This window comes from Protomyctophum parallelum, assembly GCF_964188405.1.
Source record: "Protomyctophum parallelum genome assembly, chromosome: 23".
NCBI lineage: Eukaryota > Metazoa > Chordata > Actinopteri > Myctophiformes > Myctophidae > Protomyctophum > Protomyctophum parallelum.
In genome coordinates, this window is record NC_139715.1 from 15,328,215 (window position 1) to 15,339,489 (window position 11,275).

General features: G+C 43.4%; 1 protein-coding gene across 3 annotated transcripts in view; it reads left to right on the forward strand.

Moving 5' to 3' along the window:
• LOC310854236 (guanine nucleotide exchange factor DBS-like) overlaps positions 1-8,114 on the forward strand; it is an 84,655-nt gene extending 76,541 nt beyond the window's left edge. For all 3 annotated transcript variants that reach the window (XM_083758800.1, XM_083758802.1, XM_083758801.1), the window contains 7 exons: positions 77-155; positions 245-317; positions 603-709; positions 5,236-5,345; positions 5,849-5,961; positions 6,667-6,770; positions 7,341-8,114. In XM_083758800.1, the coding sequence (XP_083614926.1) occupies positions 77-155; positions 245-317; positions 603-709; positions 5,236-5,345; positions 5,849-5,961; positions 6,667-6,770; positions 7,341-7,420 (666 nt within the window). In that variant the 3' untranslated portion in view covers positions 7,421-8,114. The remainder of the gene's footprint in view (positions 1-76; positions 156-244; positions 318-602; positions 710-5,235; positions 5,346-5,848; positions 5,962-6,666; positions 6,771-7,340) is intronic.
• The last annotated feature ends 3,161 nt before the right edge of the window (positions 8,115-11,275 follow it).

Genomic DNA, 11,275 nt, shown 5'->3' on the forward strand with positions numbered 1-11,275 from the left:
ACAGGCCTAAGATGGAAACAGAGATAATGTGTGTGTGCGTGTGCGCTTGTGTGTGTGTCTTTCGTCTCCACTCCAGGCTCCAACTCCGGAGATCAAATCATTATGGGTCAATGAGATCCGTAAGGTCCTGACAGAACAGCTAAAAGCTTGTAGAGGTATGTGCGCACGCACGCACGCACACACACACACACACACACACACACACAACCCCATCACTTTTCTGTTTTGTTTTTCTTTGTTTTAGAAGCCAGACAACGGAGGCCATCAGACGTATCGTCGCCCAGTCCCAGCAGCAATAACACCTCCATCTCGCTCAGGTGGGTCTCTCTGCCATCTCTCTCTCCCTCTGACTCTCTCTGTGTGATAGGTCATGGTCTCTCTGCCATCTCTCTATCCCTCTGACTTTCTCTGTATGATAGGTCATGGTCTCTCTGCCATCTCAATCCAAACACAACTAACTCGATATCTGACATAATGTGTCAGTCGAGAAGGGAACGCTCGTCTCAAGCCAGGCAGCTCAACTATGCACACCTCTAGGTCACCGTGTTATTCCTTTATTTGATGAAATATTCTCTTTTCCTTCGTCCTCTCCTCTCCGTCAGTCCGTTCCGTAGTGGAGCTCAGAAGAGCCAAAGGAAGCAGGAGGAGAAGAAGGCGGAGCAAAGCGTAACATCCGAGGCCAACTCCTCCTCCTCACCCAAACACAAAGGTAATTGGATGATTCAAAGCAGTGTTGATTTTGTCGACTAATACTATGACAAAAGATGTTCGACTGCCTTTTTTCACTGACGAAAACTAAATAGCAACTAAATGAAAACTAAGCTATGATGACTAAACCAAGACTAAATATATTGACTAGTGGACAAATGACAAGTGACTAGTGGACAAGAAAACCAGTCATTTTACATGCACTAAAGGCAAGCCATTCCAGGTGACTAAAATGTGACTACAAACTAAATGAAAACTATTCAAGTTACTATGACAAAAAACTAAAATCTAAATTTGTTGTCAAAATCCACACACGTCCAAACAAACATCTAAATTCTAAGCCAATACTGGAAAGGTAATTGTTTCTTGACCCCATGGTTGTACCCAAACTAAAGGCAGTGCTGTGCCTAATCCTCACAAAGCCCTTTGAACTAGTGTTGTTTTCGTCGACTAAAACTAAGACGAAAAATGTTTGTCGACTACCTTTTTCCACTGACGGAAACTAAATGGAAACTGAATAAAAACTAAGCTATGATGACTAAATCTAAGACTAAATATACTGACAATTTCGTCAACAAATTAAAACTAGACTAAAACTAGGATAACACAACTTGTCTCCAGACTTGGTTTCTTCCGGTTTGGACTAAAATGCATCAGAACTCGGTGGTAAATGTTCCCAGGTCTGTTCTTTATTCTGCCTTTCTCTTGCCCCTTGGGCTTTCTTTGGCTAATCTCAGATCCTGTTCTCTTCTCCTTCGCCTTCATGCCTCTTCCTTTCAATCTGACTCTTTATATCTGTCTGTCTCTCTCGCTCTCTGTCTCTCTATGCCTCTCTGTCTTTCATCCACAACACTCGTTTCTAGATGAGCCAGTGACCAGTCCCACCACTGACCGGTCCTCAGTGGCTAAAAAGCGTTTTACTTTGCAGGGCTTCAGCAATCTCAAGAGCCAGAAAGGTAACCAACAGCACCAGCCTTTGGGAGTCAACTTTCTCAGAATAGGTGCAACACCCCCCCCCCCCCCCCCCCCCAGCCCAACCTTCTAGACATTGTGACCCTGGTTGCTGAAAGTCGGTAACATTACGATATCCCTTTCCATCACCCTGGTCCCACCAGGTACATGATTGAAGATGCAAGCTAGAGTTCCCCACCAGTATGTGCTTTATTTCAAAAATAAATAATTATGTAACGCACAATCGCACATCCTCCATTCTTGGTGGTGAAACGTAGGAAAGAGAAATCAGACCTGTCTGAAGTGAGTGGTGCTGTGCTGTGCTGTGCTGTGCTGTGCTGTGCTGTGCTGTGCTGTGCTGTGCTGTACTGTACTGTACTGTACTGTACTGTACAAGCCCTCCTCTCTGGCCTGTGTGTGCCTGTGTGTTAGGCTGTGCAACAGTGACACTTGGTGGTGAATAAACGCTATAATGCTATTTTCGTGCTCAGACACAGCCAGGGACAGACGGACACAGCCACACACATAGCTGTCTATAGGAGTGGTTGCACCACTCAAAAGCAGGGGTTCGCAACTCACTTTGTAATGCTCCAAAATATTCTGCGACTCAGCAGGCAGAACATACAACGTTTGGACCGTGAGGTCTTTGTCAAGTACTTTATCTCCAGCCTGTCCTTCTGTGGTCCCATTTGGAACCAAAGGTGTTAAGTGTTCAAGTCCAGTCAAGTCCGTCATCGAAATGACGTAATTTGCTCATTAGATAAGGTTTTTACCCATTCAGGACATTCATACTTTAGCTGTTGAAAAATAGCAGATCTACAAGCCCATGCCGCACTATGAGCTTGTAGATCTGCTATTTTTCTAAAACCGTGAAAATGTGGCACAAATCTTTGGGTATATTGTTTCAGAGCAAAAGTTTTTAGGTCAAATCTTTGCTTCTGGGGGGGTCCCTGGAACATTTTCAGATGGGGGTCTGCAGCCAAATACAGATAATTCTGGGGGTCCTTGACGTGAAAAGGATTGAGCATCACTGACGCAGAAACATTTTTTTTTAGAATTGGCCTCAGGTCTAAATGGGTTAATACGGTTTCCTCATTGCATTTCTAAACTTTCCTTACCTTCCCTTTCTCTTCCAATCTTTTGTTCTTCTTTGCCGTTCCGCCTCTCTGCTTGGGGGTCAGGCCCAACCCTGAGCCCTGACCACAGCGCCAAACGCCACTTGGTCAAGAGTGACCCGACACCGTTTGGGTTTAAAGGTATACTGTAGCTTCTGTCGCTAGATCCCAATTAAAATCCACTCTGAGTAGCTCCATTTCCATATGACTCCATTAGCCATCGATTCATTCCATCCCAATCTTGTTGCAGTGTGTTTTCTTTTGTCTGTCTAAAAATCCTAGCTGTTATAAAGAGGGAATTCTCCATTGTGTACACACACACACACACACACACACACACACACACACACACACACCACCAGCTTTGGCTTGTCTTACCTTGTGTTACACGTAGCTAGCGTAATAGCTCCAACTTTTACAATAGGCTGGTCATTCCATATGCATTGTAAATGGGTTTTAATCTCGACTTAATCAAATGAACCATGCATGTTTTTTTGCCCCAGCTGTTGAGTCTGAGAGCACTGGAAATAAGACAGACCAGTTAGAACGTTGTCATTGAGCGACAGCGTGTGAATGACCGACCTTTGGACTGGAGCTGTGTCCATTGATAAAGCTGTACCCGACAAGTAGCAAATAGAAAGACAACATACTGGTTTACTGACTGCATGGCGTTATAACTTATATGGCTCCCTTTCGGAGTGGGAACTTCATGCACACTAAAGCCAACATTTTACCCCATTCAGGACGGGAACCCCTTGTTTTGTTGTTATAAGCATTATGTTATACTTTGGCTATTGAAAAATAACAGATCTAAAAGCTCATAGCGCGGCACAGAGTGACACGCTACGAGCGATCTGCTATTTATTTTAATCGTGAAAACGTGGCGCAAATCTTTCAGAGTGATCGTTTTTACCTCAAATCTTTGCTTCTGGTCAGCGTCCCTGGAACAACATATTTTCAGATGGGCGTCGGTGGGCTCCTTGAAATAGTATGAGAACCACTGACCCTGAAAACTGTCAGAATGTAGATGACATTTGTAGAATCTAGTGTCAGGTCTAAATGGGTTAATAACTGACTGACTAACCAACTGACTTACCGGCTGTTTCTCTCCGTCCAGAGCCTTGTTGCCATGTCTCTCTGGGCAGAGCAAGGTGGATGAGTACTTCTAGCCTGTTACAGAGCAAGAGGCAAGGTATAAATGCAGCCAGTATCAAGCACTGCTTGCTTTGTGCTGTGCTGTGCTTGGGGGCGTGGTCACAGAGAGCTGTTGATTTGGTTAGAGGTGGTATGTACAGTATATTACAGTAATATACTGCCTACTCTCCCTCGAATCAGCGCCATTCTTCTGACTGCTATCTACCCTTGGTGTGGTGTGGTGTGCTTTGGGGTTGCTGTGGTGTGCTTCCAGGAACAAACCAAAAAGAGTTATTGTCGAGTTACCACTGCGTCCTCCTTGGTGCTTGAGTATTGAGTCTGTCATCAGGGTTCGACTCCATAAATGCAGCTGGAAATTCAAATGATTTATCAACAATAATGAAGACATAACCAAAATGGAATTATTTTAGTTTTCTTCTAAATAAATTAACCTTACGTAACCTACTAGGTGACACAATGGGACTCGACCCAGACCCTTTGTAGCATTTGGGTAGAGACTAGAGAGTGGATATTTGTGGCTTGAGGCAGAAGTCTCTCCTGCATGGATTTCAGATTGAATTTAATTTAATTGAAAAATCTTGAATTGATTGATCTGCGATTGTGACTGATCAATGTTTCACGATGACAGACGTGTGTGTGTGTGTGTGTGTGTGTGTGTGTGTGTGTGTGTGTGTGTGTGTGTGTGTGTTCTCAGATCACTTTATTATTTTTGCATTCTGATTTTTAACAGAAGTCTTCCAGATAAACATTTTGATCTATCGTGTGTGCGTGTCAGTCAGTCAAAGGTCACCATTAAAGGTTTCATGACATTCATTTTCATAGATTTTTCCTTTTCGGTTTTTCTTGTTGGTTTTATGATCTCAATTACACCCACACAACCTGAACTTTGAACATTCAGTGGATTTTCTGTGGTTTTCCTCTGTGTTCTGAAGCCTTTTGGGCTTCAATGAAAACGGGCAAAATCCCTCAACAGTGACATCTGCTGGCAAATTCCTATGTCATATATGGGATTTGTGGCCTCTTACCTCAGTCCACAGGGAAATCAGAGCACGTGTTTGAGCCAGAAAACACCAGACCACAGAAAAAAATAAAGCAAAATTACAAAAACTTTTTTTTCCATGTCACGATCCGTTTAAAAATGCCAGTCACTCCGTTTCCAATCATTGTTCCATCTTCCTTCCTTCCTTTCCTCCAACATCACCCCCTTCCTCTTCGCTCCATCCCAAACCCTCTCTCCGATATGCCTTCGTTTAATTATGACCTTTTCTTTCTTCTTCTTCTTCCTCCACTTCTCTCTCTCTCCCAGGATGGAACAAACCATCTCTATCGGTGGACGTGTTGGAAGAGCACGATGTGTACTCCAGCGGCGAGGACCCCATGAACTCTGACCCCGAGGACGAGGCCGTAAAGAAGCTGGTGAGCACGGTGACCAGGCTTCATGGCTAGTGGTTTTCAACCTAGTGGTCTGGGGACCATTTAGCATGGTCCCCATGCTAAGGTGGTGGTAACCAAATTGACCCTTGTAGATCTTTAACTATTGAGAGTGTAAAATGAAACTTCGGGTCCATTTGGTTTCATTTTGCATTATTTCTTACCCTCAAAATGGGGTCCGGGGACATAAGTTTTCTCTTATATGAAAGGGTGGGCCGAAGCCATGACAGAAACCAAGAACGTGCTCCTCCAAAATGAGATTCCCCTCATAATTAATAATTTGTTTGATTTTTTTACTTTCTTGCCTTTATTGATAGATTACAGTAAGGGGGGGGGGAAGACACGCCGAAATGTTCGTCGGGATCGGGACTCGAACCCGCAACAAACTGAAAAGGCAGGATTACCAGCCAAGGTGCCTGGACCGCTAAGCCGACCCAGGCCATGTCTTAAATTCAACCTTGACCTTCTTGGCCTCTGACCCTCTGCAGTGTCCTGGAAAATACACAGTGGTGTCGGACTGTGAGAAGACGAGTCCTCAGGAGCTGGCCGTGAAGAGTGGTGACGTGGTTCAGCTGATCAGGGAGGGAGACGACGGACAATGGTAGAGCCTTCAGTCTCTCACCACAACATCCTACAATTTACAATTACAATTTAGGCATTTAGCAGACGCTCTTAATCCAGAGCGATTTACATTAGGCAAGAACAAAAAAGCATGGCAATACATCATGTACATACAGAAGTAGTTATCATGAATCGTACACATTAAAACCCTCGGTTCACTCTGAAAGGGTACACATGGGACCAAATGGCCCTTCTGTTTACATCATTTGAGTACACTCTCCGTGTTACAAATGGATTTTCTTTTCTTGTGTATAAACTGCGTTTCTCAACTGTTACAACTCAAAAGTGGGTTGTGAAATTTTCCGAGCAGGCTCAGGAAAGACAACAGGATGAATGCGTAATAATTCAACATATGTGCATGGACTTGTATTGGAATAGATTTGAGACACTGTGACAACAATTTGATAATTTATAATGGAGGGTATGCACGTGACATCATCAAACCCGGAAGTTATGCGGAAACAACCTACTGAGTAGCAACAAACTACTTTCTGGCCTTGACAGCCCATACATCCAAAAGTCCAATATGATTGCATTAAACGACGTTAAACTCACTTTGCCACTCGATTTGCCATTCACTTCATGCATGCATACCCTCTATATGAATGCATTCTTAGTCGATTGACGGATATATGTCACCTGGAAAAGTGAATGAAGTCTGCGTTTTGCTTTCGTCGTTCTCCAGGTTTGTAAAGAACCTGCGGAGCAGCAAGGATGGCTGGGTAGCAGCAGCCAACCTCCTCAGTCTCATCTCCGAGTCCAAGTCAAACCAGTCCCTCAGCAGCTCAGGTGGGTGTCTATTAACCCGGGTGTATGTATGCTATAGACCCAGTTCCTCAGTCTAATCTGAACATTTATCTCAGGGGTGGTGGGCAACTTTGACGATGGAGAGGGCCACTATATTCATTTCCACACTCACTCCAGGGGGTCACATTGCATATTTCTGTCATAGTAGCAAAAATAGCTGATATACAAGCTCTAAACTAGACTAAAGCTAGGTTAGGGTTTGAGGTATATTGTGGCTCTAATGCAGAGCTACCAACCTGCACACATTTTGTGTACCAACCACGCAATTCTAGGTGTCTATACGCCTAGAATTGCATGGTTGGTACACAAAATGTGTGCAGGTTGGTAGCTCTGCTAATGTCAGTCCGACCAATAGTATGTCTGAACTAAAGCCTGTACCCGTCCAATAGTATGTCTGAACTAAAGCCTGTACCCGTCCAATAGTATGTCTGAACTAAAGCCTGTACCCGCCCCCAGGCCGCCAGTTGCCCATGTATGATATGATCTATAATATATAACGTTTCAGCGTTCCATGAACGTATTATCCACTGCAATTCCTTGTTTGTCCTGTAGATGGCAGCGTCTCAGGGAACCTCAGCACGTCGTCCAGCTGCAGTGAGACCTACACCAGCTACTCTGACATCAAACCCTGAAAAACCCCTCCGGGACTCCAGAGCTAAATGTAAACCCTCCCCTGACCCGGGACTCCGTCCGGACCTAACTGTAAACCCTCCCTGACCTTCATTTAAACCGGTTAAACCTTCAACTTAAGAGGAGCCACAACACTCACCAGCTGGCCAACTGAGAACAATCAAAGGTTTAAGGGATTGATCTTCCACCTGAACAGGTGATGATGGCATATAACTGCTAGCTGGGGTGGGGTGGTTGATTGCGGTGTTTAACATGTGGGTGTTCACTGAACCTACGTGTTTCCTGATATTAAGCTTATACTCATCTGTCAGCTTAATTAAATAACATATCTGGTACAATAATGGGCTTTACAAATACAAACACATCCCGCAAGCACTATACTTACTTATATGCAGCACATCCAACTTTCCCCTCAACCGTATGTGTGTGTGTGTGTGTGTGTGTGTGTGTGTGTGTGTATATATATATATATATATATATATATATATACACACACACACAACCCACCTGCAGTTACAAAGAAAGAATAACCTAAGCTTGAGCTGCTGTTCACGTCAGCTGATCAAGGCCATTTTTTGCATGAAACATCATCCAGACATCAGAATGATGTCTCAGCAGCGTCAGACGTTTATCCATGCACTGTGATAACTGGCAGCCGGCTGCAAATTATACCAACCGTTTGATTTGGGAGCGTGCCCTGTGAGCGTCTCTGAGGGAGGGGCAGGTATTTCGGGGTGTGGGTGGGGGGGGGGGGCACGCTACCTCAAAGCCTTGTCACTTTTTTTCCCTACATGACACACCTACTTTGGTAAGTGGGTGTTAAGTGTTGCTGTAGTTAACTTATGACCAATGAGCTGCGGGTCTGCTCACTCAATTAGCCAATGAGCTTTTGGGGTCTATGTCATGTTTTTTGTTTGTTTCATTTTCATTTTCTTTAAAGAATGTAATGCCGTCACATCAATCCATTCAGTTTATAAAACTACTACTTTTGATAAGAGGAAACGGCCTGCACTGTAAACCTACAACAGCACCACCTAGTGGTCAGACTCAGACATGCTTATGACACCTACACTTAACGGGTGGATAAATAGAGAGGTGTGCGTGTGCGTGTGCGTGTGTGTGTAATACATGAATAATGCACATGAATCTGTGTATCCATTCAATATGCACATTCTTGCATGTTGTGTGTTTTCTGCCCTGCTCTCACTCACTTGCCACCGCCCTTGTTCGTTCGCGTTGATTGACAATTTTACTCCCAAGTGCACGCGGGGCTCACCTATCTTTATAGTGCGCGCAAGTGGAACAATGGCAGGCCTTGTCCTGCCAATATAGTCGCAGCAGGCAGCCAAACACACCACAGCATGTGACAATGACTGCTTCCCCTAACGCAGGGCCTCCATGCAAAAACAAAACAAAAAAACACTGCATTTTATTGGAGACAATAAACAACCAGGCAGTAGTCTGTATTGGTTTTGAAAGTATGAGGTGCATGTGAGTCATCTGCAGTGCTGCTTAGCCCTCTTAAGAACCAGGATATCGATACAAGTACCCCCCCCCCCCCCCCCAACACACACGCATGCACACACACAAGCCCTGAAACCAAGCCGAGCTGCGTTTTTAATAGTGACAAAGGCTGATTAGAAATTGGTGATGTACCAATTAAGTGTCACTCTCTACACTGGGTTGTACTCGTCACACTCGGGCCTCATTCACACGTATCAAACACCAATCAAGCAAATGTTTGGTCGTTTTCTTGGGTTTTTTTGGGCCACCACAATGCTTTTCCAATGGGAGTCACAAGGTTTAACCAAACATTTTTGTTTGAGGGGGGAGGGGCAGAACCCCATCAGCAATCTGCAATCAAACACAAATGTTTGATCAAACCATGTAACTCCCATTGGAAAAGCATTGTGGTGGCCCAAAAAAACGACCAAACATTTGCTTGATTGGTGTTTGGTACGTGTGAATGAGGCCTCACAGCACCAACAAACATCGCAGAAAACTGGTGAGCTGTGTGTCATGATGAGTGACATACCCAACACACACAGTCTCTCTATCTCGCTATCTCTCTCTAACATATGCACACAGCGGTGAATTTCTACTGCTCTCAATTGCTGAATGTCGGTTCTTTTCACAAGTTGTTTTTAAGGAAAAAATACTTACCTTGCATCCCTCTGCTGTATAACCAAGGTGCACTGTAAAAAATTCAATAATTGTCCTTTCTCGATTTTGAATGCTACTGTACTGTATTAGTAGACATATGACAACGCCAGTTACTATCATTAAACGCCAGACAGGCCCACAGACTTGCAGTTAAATGGTATATGCTTATAAAGCAGTGGTTCCCAAACTTTCATGTCTAGGACCCCCACAATGACACTCATTAGCCCACGGACTCCCCCATAATTTAATTTCAAGGGCCCCCCAGTTTGACACGCATATTAGTCTACAGACCCCCATTTAATTGCATTTTTATCTCTGGGACCCCCAATTTATATTGTAAAATCAACGTCAATGTAACTCTGAGTTACATACCCATAAGGTTCCTAACAATCATTTAGCTGGAGATCCCCTGGAACTCCCTCAAGGACGCCTGGGGGTCCCCGGACCCCACTTTGTGAACCACTGTTATAAAAGGACAACATTATACGAACACTCAAGGCGACAGTTTATATATCGTCCCCTCGGCACACGCATCAGAATGTGTTTGAAACAATATGTACATTAGTGTTAGACGTGTTAACGATGCCATATGTTATGGTGTTAGGCTATTTATGACACATTTTCCTCATACGTGTCCTCAGGGATGACGAGCATTTTACACTATTACGTTAAAATACTGAAATGGAAAAGGCTGAATTAAGCCCCCTTCAATGAGATGCAGGCATGTTTTATTTGCCTGTGCTTGGTTGAATCTAATTTACCATCGCCTCATTTTGGAATCAAAGATTTATCTTCTGGAAAGAAGAGAAAGTATGATCTGACTGCAGGCCCCTTTGGTTTAAGAAACTGTGGGCTAAACCAAACGTTATAATCTGAATGTTTCGATCGATGTTGGTTTACTGGTGTACGATCAAAAGTTACTATTGTACAGATGTCACACTATTACCTCACATTTTTTCCTTCAAATCATTTGTGAAGAGAATCATATATTTTTGTGAGTCTCTTTGTCTTTGTGTATAATATATGTCATCTATGGGATTTCCCACTATTCGTGGCATGTTCTTCACAGCCGTATTCTTTTTTTTTAAGATCTCACGTGAATCTCCCTCGAAAAGGAAGATATTTTATCCAGCACTATTGATATTATCCTGAGGGTGTATGTTCTGCCCCTCCCCCTTTATGTTGCTGAGATTGGGCACTAAATTGTCAGCGGCATCGATTCACGATAACTCAATAAAGTTGACTGAAATATTTGTATTTTTTAATTGGCGGTTTGAAAGAGGAAGGTTGCATTGAGTTTCATGTTATATGCAGCACATTGCAGCAATTAAACTACTGTCTTTATTTTCCTATTGTACCTACCGAGTATTGTGTTGATATGAAGAGATGTTATTATAATGAGAATGAGATATGCCTAAATATCTGTATATTTGTGTAAATATGTAATTCTGAATTGGCTGTATTATGATGATTGACAAGCAGCTTTAATAAAGTCTGACATGGTCTCCTTTAAAAAATAGTAGCTTTGTCTTGCCTGCCCTTTTGTTTAGTGGTTTTCAGCCCTTTTCATATCAAGGCCCATTAGTTATTGGGCATTTGAGCCACGGACCACCATTTGATGACATTTAGCGTCTCAGATCCAAAACTAACGCATATTTTGTCCACAATTCCATTCTGTATTGATGTTTGTACCA